At 38.2% G+C, this 12,609-nt stretch overlaps 1 protein-coding gene across 4 annotated transcripts in view; it reads right to left on the bottom strand.

The window, feature by feature from the left end:
* LOC133580780 (serine/threonine-protein kinase tousled-like 1-B) overlaps positions 1–12,242 on the bottom strand; it is a 58,358-nt gene extending 46,116 nt beyond the window's left edge. For 3 of the 4 annotated variants that reach the window (XR_009812231.2, XM_061935007.1, XM_061935017.1), the window contains exon 1: positions 11,608–11,861. Coding sequence is in view for 2 of the 4 variants with exons in the window: in XM_061935007.1 (XP_061790991.1) it covers positions 11,608–11,809 (202 nt within the window). In the remaining 2 variants the exon portion in view is untranslated. The other variant, XM_061935023.1, reaches the window with a different exon arrangement.
* Positions 12,243–12,609: the final 367 nt, after the last annotated feature.

Below are 12,609 nucleotides of genomic sequence, written 5' to 3'. Positions count from 1 at the left end.
AGTGAAGGACTAGAGGGCAGTGGGAGCGATTCAGATAGGGAAGATGCTGTGAGAGGCGGGTGGGACCTGATATTCAGCTGGGAATGACTAAAACAGTAAATAAACACAAGACATATATATACTCTATTAGCCACAACACAACCAAGCTTATATTTAATATGCCACAAATGAATCCCGCATAACAAACACCTCCCCCCTCCCGTCCATATAACCCGCCAATACAACTCAACCACCTGCACAACACACTCAATCCCACAGCCCAAAGTACCGTTCACCTCCCCAAAGTTCATACAGCACATATATTTCCCCAAAGTCCCCAAAGTTACGTACGTGACATGCACATAGCGGCACGCACGTACGGGCAAGCGATCAAATGTTTGGAAGCCGCAGCTGCATGCGTACTCAAGGTACCGCGTCTGCGCATCCAACTCAAAGTTCTCCTGGTAAGAGTCTCTGTTGTCCCAGTTCTCCACAGGCCAATGGTAAAGCTTGACTGTCATCTTTCGGGAATGTAAACAATGAAACACCGGCTGTGTTATCCGGCACAACAGTCAAGGGGTGCATTCTACGGCGGGGGTGCATTATCCGGCACAACACCTGCCGCAATACACTGTTTCCCACCTACAGCTTTCTTCTTTGCTGTCTCCATTGTTCATTGAACAAATTGCAAAAGATTCACCAACACAGATGTCCAGAATACTGTGGAATTTTGCGATGAAAACAGACGACTTAATATCTGGCCACCATGCTGTCCCAAAATGTCCTCTACAATCCGTGACGTCACTCGCAGGCGTCATCATACCGAGACGTTTTCAGCCGGATATTTTGCGCGAAATTTAAAATTGCACTTTAGTAATTGGCATGTGTTGCAATGTTAAGATTTCAACATTGATGTATAAACTATCAGACTGCGTGGTCGGTAGTAGTGGGTTTCAGTAGGCCTTTAACTACACTGCAAAAACTGAAATCTAAGTAAGATTAAATATCTCAAATAAAGGTGATATTTGCTTATTTTCTGTCTGATAAGGTCATTCTTCTCACTAAGCAGATTTTATGTTAGAGTGTTTTACTTGTTGTAAGGGTTTTGGTCATAAATGATCTCAGTAAGATATTACAGCTTGTTGCTGAGATTTGATGACCTATATTGAGTAAAACATGCTTGAAACTAGAACAGTGGTTCTTAACCTTGTTGGAGGTACCGAACCCCACCAGTTTCATATGAGCATTCACCGAACCCTTCTTTAGTGAAAAATATTGTATTTTTTTTAAATTCAAGACAAAGTTATATGTTTTTTTTACTGGTGCACAAAATGAACCGTGCATGAACAGCACCTTGTTAAGAGAACAAAACCAACACAGCATGAACTCACGACAAATTACACACCTGCAAATCAGTGTGACTTCTGCTGTTGTCGTATCCGTAATGCATTGATAAGGAGAAGTTTTTATTTACACGATGAGTATGGTGTGTCTTGACCTCCGCCGAATCCCTGAGGCCGACTCATCGAACACCTAGGGTTCGATCGAACCCAGGTTAAAAACCACTGAACTACAATATCAACTGATGCAAAGCTGTGTCATTAACACTCACAAGTATAAAACTACTTTTTTAAAGAAATAATTTCTTACTCAAGCATGATAAAAAAATCATGATCCAAGCGCATATCATTACGTCAAGGTAATGGCACTAGCATTTACCTAATTTAAGAATTTTATTTTTTTTTTCTACCAAGAAAAGTGCACTTGTTATTAGTGAGAATATACTTTTTTTAAGGTATTTTTGGGTTCATTGAGGTTAGCTAATTTTACTTGTTTTGGAAAGTCTTGACAAGCCGAATTTTCTTGTTCTATTGGCAGATAATTTTGCTTAGTTCAAATAAAATACCCCTAATTTTTGTTTTTCTTGTTTTTGAACACTGACTTTTGCAGTGTATGTTGTTGATTCACCAATACAACACAAACAATCTCACATTATGTTTCAGTGTAGAGAAGCTCACAGTCCTGCATTGCAAAAATGCCTGTTTTAAACTCCAATATGCCTCTTATGGCTTATTTGTTAACCTGTCACACACACACACACACACACACACGCACACACACACACACAGAGAATAGTGTGCACAGGCACTACAAAGGCAGCCTGCCTGGGCCTTGATTTGTGACATTCCCTTTGCAGGGAGAGTCCAAGCCTTATTGTTGCTACAGGCATTTGCTCGCATATTGGATATTTCCTGGCTGTCATCTTTAGATAGCTTCTGGCACATGGGCATGCCCTAAAAGTAATAATTGACATTTCCAACCCCTTGTGCAACAAACAGGGCCTGTGGAAGGAATAAACATGACTTGTTTGTGCTTCTTTATCTACTGGATAATAGGGGTGCAAGGATTAGTCGACATTGTCAACTAATGTCAATAAAATTTATCACAGACTAGGGGTGTAACGGTACACAAAAATTTCGGTTCGGTACGTACCTCGGTTTAGAGGTCACGGTTCGGTTCATTTTCGTAACAGTAAGAAAACAACAAAATATACATTTTTTGGTTATTTATTTACCAAATGTGTAAATAATGGCTTTATCCTTTTAACATTGGGAACACTATAATAATTCTGCCCACGTTAATCAACATTAAACTGCCTCAAGTTGTTGCTCAGATTAAATAAAATGACAACTTTTCTTCTACATATAAAAAGTGCAACATTAAACAGTTTCAAGTCAACTCCATCCATCCATCCATTTTCTACCGCTTATTCCCTTTGGGGTCGCGGGGGGCGCTGGAGCCTATCTCAGCTACAATCGGGCAGAAGGCGGGGTACACCCTGGACAAGTCGCCACCTCATCGCAACTCATCATGCTTAATTTATTACAGCATTTATTATGTAAATGTTATATTTTTATCAACATGTGATAGCAGGGACCCTGCCATTCAAAACCAGGCTGCTGCATTACTAATGATTAATGTAACTACAGCTGAAGAAATAGTACAATAGCAATAGGAGAGACTATTCATTCCTGAACACCATGGAGTTCATGTAGGCTTAATGATGCAGTTACATTATTATATCAACTATCACGAGACAGAAACTCTTCATTTAACATAATGTCCTTTTTTGCTGCTTCAACACAGCTCAATCAACACAGAAAAAGGTAAAGTGAAATGACAGACAGACAGGGCTTTGCTGTCCGTAACACACACACACACACACACACACACCGCAAAATGAGCGAACGTTACGCTAAAAGCAAATTATCCTTCACCTCAGGCCAGGACTGCGAGCGAGCTGAGCTGCCGTTTGTTTCTCGAAGGTCAACGGGCTCATAGTGATTTTTTCATTTTCCATTAACAATATAATGTTGTAAAAACCAACGTCAATTTAAAACAAAAATTCTGGCAACTAAAATGCCAGCTTTCTCCGTAAAAAAAACCCCAAATAGGTACTGTTTTTATATTTACTGTAAAATGTTGTAAGAAATACAAAAAAATAACACTATTTTACTGTAACATTTTGTAAATGTTAAGTTTTTACTGTAAAATCGACAGTCTACTTAAAAATATATTAATAAATAATAATGAAATCAAGAGGCAATTTCATACATTATTCACTGTTACAAGCCATGTGGCCCTCAATAAAAAACAGTTTGACATCCCTGATCTACTAAATAGCCAACATTTTAAGAATTAATAAAATATAGAATTCTACACATTGCGTCTATTAAAGTGCTTAAGCTGCCAAGCGTTAATCAATAGTCAATATTTTTAAAAGTCACAAAATGCTTTTCTTTTAGAGGAAGTTAGATTTTGTGTTCGGTTTGTTTTCTCTGCTGTTTTTTTTTTTAAATACATAAACAAGGTTAATTGGGTTTTTTTTAGCACTTTGCCTTTCCTTTCTTTTTATTGGAAATATTTTAATAATCATTTCAATTTTTGTAACAGCTAAATGAGCAGCACAGTTGAAGTAAAAATACATATTTATGAATTAATTAATTGTTGTTCATAAGCACATGATTAAAATAAGTTAAGTTAAAGTACATTCTATTGGAAACTGCTCCTTTGCTGGCTTATCTTGATTATTGCCGCTCACAAACACCTCACCCTCGTTTCATTGCTCTATAGTGTTAAGTTAAAGTACCAATGATTGTCACACACACTAGGTGTGGTGAAATTTGTCCTCTGCATTCAACCCATCCCCTTGTTCACCCCCTGCGAGGTGAGGGGAGCAGTGAGCAGCAGCGGTGGCCACACCCGGGAATAATTTTTGGTGATTTAACCCCCAATTCCAACCCTTGATGCCGAGTGCCAAGCAGGGAGGTAATGGGTCCCATGTTTATAGTCTAAGGTATGACTCGGCCGGGGTTTGAACTCACGACCTACCGATCCCAGGGCGGACACTCTAACCACTAGGCCACTGAGTATGTAAGCTGCATTCAAAAGTTGATGGAAAATCAGAGCCATTAAATATGTGTACGCTTTATTATCCGACTAATCGTTCAGGTAGTTGTTGACTAATCGACTATCAAAATAATAGTTAGTTGCACCTCTACTATAAATGAATAAATGCCTGTCTTAAAATGCAATACTCACGTCAAATAATCGAAGACATGGTTTAGACCACCGTTGTCAAACGTACAGCCCGAGGGCCTGATCAGGCCCGTGAACAGGTTTTATTCGGCCCGCGGGATGAGTTTGCTAAGTATACAAATGAGCCAAAATTTTTGAATGAAAGAAACTGCTGTTCTAAATGTGTCCACTGGATGTCGCAATAGCAATTTTTTGTATCTTTGTAGATGATGCTACATATGTAAAAAAATAAATAAAATAAACCACATGTTAGTGCACCAGTTGAGGAAAATGAGCAAACTACATAAATAACATCCTGTAATTTGATTTTGATTTTTTTTTTTATCTTGATAGATTGAAAATTAACACCAATGAATTGACTGATCATCACATAATTTATTCAGAAAGTATAAATAACGATAAATAAAGGTAGAATACTATTAACCGCAACATGTAAGTGTAAAAAAAACAACAACAACATTATTATTTGTACATTTTCAGAATGTGCTTGTTCTATTTTTAAACAAAGAAAACAATCTGAAGTTGTCTTTATTTTTAAGTTATCGTCCCGTGATTTTACCAGTCCGGCCTACTTGGGCGTAGATTTTTCTCCATGTGGCCCCCCGATCTAAAAAGAGTTTGACACCCCTGGTTTAGACCTAAGCGGTTTGGTTCCCATAAGAGACTCACTCAGGAACTCGTTATAACTGCATGGTGGAAGAATATATGTCGGCCCTCCACGCTCCCTCCCACCGTTCATCATGTCGTCCAGGCGCCAGGCAGACTTGCCCGATGGTTGTACGCCGAGGAAAATGAAAGCCACCAACATTTAATGATTCATTGCAAAAATGCCAGGGGGGACAGGACACATCGATCAACACGGGCTACGCCGCTTGACCGCCATCGAGGAAAAAGATTGTATCCCTGACAGGGCTGCAACATTTAATTAATGCTTCAATTAACCGTTTGAGTGTAACTTTTTGTATTATGCACGTTGAGGTGCATTTACTACACAAAAGAACATTTATGGCAAGCAGAAAAATCATTTTTCATTAAAATTTTCCCTAGAATAAGCATTGAGTCTAAAAAAAAAAAGTGTGTTTTATCCGATTATTGAGCCAGAGGGGTCAAACTCGTTTTCATTAAGGGCCACATGGCAGTTATGCTACCCTGAGAGGGCCCTTTGTAACAGTGAATAAACAGTATACTAGGGGTGTAACGGTACGTGTATTTGTATTGAACCTTTTCAGTACGGGGGTTCGGTTCGGAGGCGTACCGAACGAGTTTCCACACAGACATATAAAGTAGCGTAACGCACGTTGTGTAAACAATCCACACCGAGGCACAACACCCGGCATGCTAGCAGCTAACAGGCTAAGATAGACTGACCATACGTCCTCTTTTCACCGGACATGTCCTCTTTTGCGGGGTTGTCAAGGCGGAGTTTCTTAAATGCCTCAAATGTCCGGCATTTTGAGTTAGGGTTGCGTGTATTTTCAATGTACGTTCAGGGTTAAGTACAAAACAAATTGTGCGCGCAGCAGCATTGGTGAGGGAGGGGCAGAGACAGAGCGAGAGAGAGTTATGATAAACGCGCATGCGTCGCCAGGCTCTGCTTTTTATTCATAGATTTATCAGATTTAATTCTTTATTATCTATAGCAGGTGTGTCAAAAGTGTGCCCCGGAGGCCATTTGCGGCCCACAGCTAATGTTTTAAAAGGCCCACGGCACATTCTAAAAATATTATTAAAATAAACAAAAACATAACAAAAGTGAAATAAAAAAGCTTAAAAGGTTAAATGTAATTTAGAAAAAGTTGCAATGTTGACTAATAAAACAAAGCCGTTTTTTTTTTCAAACTGTCATTGCTCAAAACATAATATTGAATCAAAATCAATGTTATTATGAATTATTGACCTATCCAAGGTTCCCATTACTTCACATCAAATATTCCACAAAGAAAAACATTTTTGGTGGAAGATTTTGCAAATTTGGTAAATAAATAACCCAAAAATGTATATTTTGTTGTTTTCTTACTGTACCGAAAATGAACCGAACCGTGACCTCTAAACCGAGGTACGTACCGAACTGAAATTTATGTGTACTGTTACACCCCTAGGTACTAGTGTACAGGTTTGGCGTTAACGCACTTTTTGTGTCTTTTTATGCATTGAAATCAGGAAGGACGCGCAATTCCGGAAGCCCGCGCATCCATTGGACGCTGATTTTTTTATTTTTTGCACCACCTGATTTGCTTGTTATTTTTTATTTTATCGATTATCGCTTTAAATTTAAAAAAAATTGATTTTTATAAACCTTGACCCAAGAACAGTGCCCTTCCTTTTTTTCTCTTTATTTTATGATTTTAATTTTTAAAAACCTTGACCCGAGAACAGCCCCATTCCTTTTTTTTCCCTTTCTATTTATTTATTTTTAATATTTTGATTTTAATAAACCTTTACTCGAGAACAGCCCCCTTCCTTTTTTTTTCTTTTTAATTTATATTTTCTTTTTATAAACCTTGGCCTGAAAACAGCCCCCTTCCTTTTTTTTTCTTTTTAATGTATTTTATTTTATTTATTTTAGTATACAGTGTTGCCGTTAACGCACTTTTTGTGTCTTTTTACGCATTGAAATCAGAAAGGACGCGCAATATCCGGAAGCCCGCGCGTATCCATTAAGTGCATATAAACAAGTTATTTAGTATCCAACACTTACAAACGGCGACAACAAAGTCGTCATTATGACGCTCGACAGTGAAAAAAGGAGATAAAGTGTCAGAAAGCGTCTTGAAGATGATCTGTAAAACAATCTATGCAACATTTTGACCAAAGAACCACCATTACATGTTATGTAGACCACAAGGAAATACTTTACATTTTGAAAAAAATAATAATATACTTCCTATACTGTATATATTGTATACACTGTTATACTATTTGATATTGCACTGGTACTGTATTTGACTACTGTACTTCTACTTGTACTGATAACTACTGGGACTTATTGTCTTGCAATTAATGTACATCAGAGCTATACAAATTTTTGTATTTTTTGTATTTAGTGTATTAGATTCTGCAACTAGTGTTTGGATCCCACTGTACGCAATATCTGAAGAGCATGGAAAAAAGCATTTCACTGTGGTGTACTCTGCATATGACGAATAAAACCTTGAACCCTAATATGACTCCTTTAATGCGCCCTATAATCCGGTGCGCCTAATGTATGAAAAAAAATATCAAAAATATTTATGTAAATATATAAATAATTCATTGGCAGTGCGGAAAATACGGTATATTTGCCGGGTCTAATTATTAATTATTGGTCGACTTCAAAGTAATGCACTTTGATTCAACGAAAGTTTTATCGACCCCAAATACTGCGTTTGTTTTCTTTTTTCTTTTTTTTAATGAAATAAGTAACGTTTATGACAACCTTTTTCCAAAACACAATATAGAATGTGAGCTATAACAGGATAATGCATACATGTATCATTTGTTTTCAAAACGCTTACCGGTACAAAAAATTATGACTTGATGGGGTCCCCGGGACCCCATTTTGACTCGACAGTGAACAAAGGAGATAAAGTGTCAGAAAGCGTCAACCCATTTTGACTCGACAGTGAACAAAGGAGATAAAGTGTCAGAAAGCGTCTTGAAGATGATTTGTAAAACAATCTATGCAACATTTTGACCAAAGAACCACCATTACATGTTATGTAGACCACAAGGAAGTGCATAACATTTAGTCAAGTCAAGTCTAGTCAACTTTATTTATATAGCACGTTTACGACAACTTTTAAATTGAACCAAAGTGCTTTACAGGTTAAAAAAAGCATAGAGAAAAAACAAAACAAACAAAGAAAGTAAACAATGAATGAGCTGAACAAGATAGTGCAAAAACAATACGGTAAAAGAGGTCGAATAAAAAGTAAAAATTTAGAAAAAAATAATAATTATATGACTCTTTTAATGCACCCTATAATCCAGTGCGCCTTATATATGACAAAAAATATTAAAAATAGACCATTAATAGGCAGTGCGGAAAATACGGTATATATGCTGGGTCAAATTAATTATTGGTCGATTTTCCGGTACAGTTTCTTAAATTTTGATTCGCCGAAAGTTTCATCGACCCCAAATATTGCGTTTATTTTCTTTTTTTTTTTTTTTTTTTTAATTAATTAAATGGTAAATGGGTTATACTTGTATAGCGCTTTTCTAAACCTTCAAGGTACTCAAAGCGCTTTGACACTATTTCCACATTCACCCATTCACACACCGATGGTGGGAGCTGCCATGCAAGGCACTAACCACGACCCATCAGGAGCAAGGGTGAAGTGTCTTGCTTGAGGTTGGTAGAAGGTGGGGATTGAACCAGGAACCCTCAGGTTGCATTCTCCCAACTGCGCCACGCCGTCCCCAATTAAGTAACGTTTATGACAACCTTTTCCAATATAGAATGTGAGATATAACAGGATAATGCATACATGTGTCATCGTTTTTTTAAAACGGTTACAACAAAGCGGGGACCGCAAAAATTCACTGTGGGACCCCATTTTTATGACTTTAGCGCCAACACTGCATGTCATGGCCTTGCTACGCAGAGGCTTTGTAACGTTTTAAGCGCATATAAACAAGTTATTTAGTATCCAACACTTACAAGCGGCGACAACAAAGTCGTCATTATGACGCTCGACAGTGAAAAAAGGAGATAAAGTGTCAGAAAGCGTCTTGAAGATGATCTGTAAAACATCATCTATGCAACATTTTGACCAAGGAACCACCATTACATGTTATGTAGACCACAAGGAAATGTCTTACATTTAAGAAAAAAGTATTAATAATGTGCCTACTTTAAACTTTTAAGGCCCAAGCTGTTTGTTTACATGCTTTTTTTTAAATTTATTTTTGCTATTTGGGCTTATTGGACCCTAATAGGAATACAAACTAAAAATCATCTTTTGATATGATGTACTTAGTCCATAAGTACACAAATGTGTACTTCATGTGTAGTGACATGCTAATTTTAATTTTTATACTTTTTTTTTCCAAATTCCATGGTATGTTATACTCTTCTGACACCACCAGATAGCAGTATAAGTGTCCACATAAGCGGCAATAAGACCCCAATTCAGTAGTGTACACAATTTTGGAAATAAGAGCTAAAAGGTGCTGTCCACGTATGTGGCCACTAAGGCCTTTAGAGGTTTTAATGCGCCTTGTAATCTGGTGCGCCTAATATATGAAATAAAAATATCAAAAATAAACCATTCATCGGCAGTGTGGAAAATAGGGTATATTTGCCGGGTGAAATGATTAATTATTTATTATTGGTCAACTTCAAAGTAATGCACTTTCCGGTACCGTTTCTTAAATTTCGATTCGCCGAAAGTTGTATCGATCCCAAATACTGTGTTTATTTTTTTTAAATGAATTAAGTAACGTTTATGACAACCTTTTTCCAAAACAAAATATAGGACAGGCCTGGGCAATTATTTTGACTGGGGGGCCAAATTTAGAGAAAGAAGTGTGTCTGAGAGCCTGTCTATCTATTTTTAGGAACACTAATACAAAACCTCACAATAATGTCTGATTGAATGCTAAAAACGTTTTGACAGACCGCCTTAAAACACGGAATGGAATTTTATATTTTTGAACGATAAAACACTGAATATTGACGACGTATTTTACAATCGAGCAAAACGTGCCAAAAATGCGACAAACAGCGAAATATGAACGCAAAGGGTAAAAATACAATATACAATCTGATATATCACTAAGCTTTAGAACTTTGTTGTGAAAATCTCCTTCCACGTCTGTCCCTGACACCCACATTTCAGGCTGACACTGTGGAAACGCTCCCCACCCACACTGCTTGGTGCCTCGTCTGAGCTGCTGGGACTTAGATTACCATAGTAACTAATTAATTACCATAGTAACTAGTATATCATGCAAAAGCGCAGATTCCAACCATTTAAATACTATGTTCAAGACTTACGGTCATTTGAAAACATCATAATAGCAGCTACAGTTTACGTCTTAAAGATCTAAAAAAATTATTTGGGAATGTCCGGCGGGCCAGATTGAAATACTTAACGGGCCGCATGTGGCCCCCGGGCCTTAATTCGCCCAGGTCTGATATAGGATGTGAGATATAACAGGATAATGCACACATGTATCATTTGTTTTTGTATAACGGCGAACCCAAAAGGGACAAGCGGTAGAAAATGGATGGATAGGTTACAAAAAAGCGGGGACCCTAAAAATGTACAGTGGGACCCCATTTTTGTGACTTGACGGGGCACCCGGGACCCCATTTTGAAGATTCCTTGTGCCAACACTGCAATATGGACGTTACCGTTTCTTAAATTTGATTCGCCGAAAGTTGTATCGACGCCAAATACTGCGTTTGTTTTTATAATGAATTAAGTAACGTCTATGACAACCCTTTTCCAAAACCCAATATAGAATGTGAGTTGTAACAGGATAATGCACACATGTATCATTTGTTTTTGTAAAACGGCGACCCCAAAAGGGACAAGCGGTATAAATTTTTTGGATGGGTTACAAAAAAGCGGGGACCCCAAAAATTCACAGTGGGACCCCATTTTTATGACTTGATGGGGCCCCCGGGATCCTATTTTGAAGATTCCTAGCCCCAACACTACAATATGGACGTTATAATTCCAATACATGATACAAGTCATGGCCTAGCTATGCAGAGGCTTTGTAACGTTTTAAGCGCATATACACAAGTTATTTTAGTATCCAACACTTACAAACGGCGACAACAAAGTCGTCATTATGACGCTCGACAGTGGAAAAAAAGGAGATAAATTCATGTCAACTAGCAGAGGAGAATGCGAGCTAAGCTATTTAGACTAGCCATCAACACAAAAGTGACAGCTGACGTTTGGCATCCTTGAACTTGACATCCATTTTTTTTTTGTATTATTTACTTCCACAAAACGTTAGCTCGATACTAACTAACAAACTATGATGTTTACAAAGACAGACAGTTGACAGGGAGGGACTTGTCGAGTGTACCTTCCTTGCTCTTCGCGGTGGCCGTTATATGTTGTTGAGAAATGGTCGGGGAGGAGGAGAGCTGCGACCAAGATGGCGTCGCCTCCAAACTTCCACCACCACTTCCACTGTTACTTTGGACCGTCATAGAGGCGCTTTGCCGCCGCGACGAGCCGAAGTACGCGCTCTCGATAATTCGACGGAGCTCCGAGTTGTCGTCCATCGACTCACACCTGCTGTAGCCCCAAAAAAAAAAAAATAAAAAAAAAAAAAAAATGGCCGCTGACCGTGACTTTATGCGGTGCTTGGCGAGACGCCTCGGAAGTTGTAGTCCGGGTGGAGGAGCGTCTTCCTGGGAGGCTCGGCGGAGGGAGTCCGGTGGAAGCCTCGCATGATGACCGATGTCAGCATCCGCTTCTTCGAGCGGGGCTTTGATTAGCTCAGTAGGCGAGGCTATCGCGAGGCCAAACAGCGCGGGAAGTCGGGAGGAGAGAGGGGGCGTGACGCAGACATAGACACTGATCTGGGATCAGTTATTTCTCCTTGACATTAGCTGGGCGATCAGCGGAAGACGGTGATCGACATTGACCCAAGAACAGCCCCCTTCCTTTTTTTTCTTTTTCTTTTTAATTTTTCTTTTTTTGATTTTTATAAACCTTGACCCGAGAACAGCCCCTTTACTTTTTCTTTTTAATTTATTTTATTTTTTAGATTTTTATAACCCTTGACCCGAGAACAGCCCCCTTCCTTTTTTTTTCTTTTTAATTTTTCTTTTTTTGATTTTTATAAACCTTGACCCGAGAACAGCCCCCTTACTTTTTCTTTTTAATTTATTTTATTTTTTAGATTTTTATAACCCTTGACCCGAGAACAGTCCTCTTCCTTTTTTCTTCTTTTTAATTTATTTTATTATTTTGATTTTTATAAACCTTGACCCGAGAACAACCCCCTTCCTTTTTTTTCCCTTTTTATTTATTTTGATTTTTATAAATCTTGATCCTAGAACAGTCCCCTTTTTTTCTT

Source organism: Nerophis lumbriciformis, linkage group LG03, assembly GCF_033978685.3.
Source record: "Nerophis lumbriciformis linkage group LG03, RoL_Nlum_v2.1, whole genome shotgun sequence".
Classification (NCBI taxonomy): Eukaryota; Metazoa; Chordata; class Actinopteri; order Syngnathiformes; family Syngnathidae; genus Nerophis; species Nerophis lumbriciformis.
The sequence above is the reverse complement of the archived record's forward strand: the minus strand, read 5'-3'. Positions and strand labels throughout refer to the sequence as shown.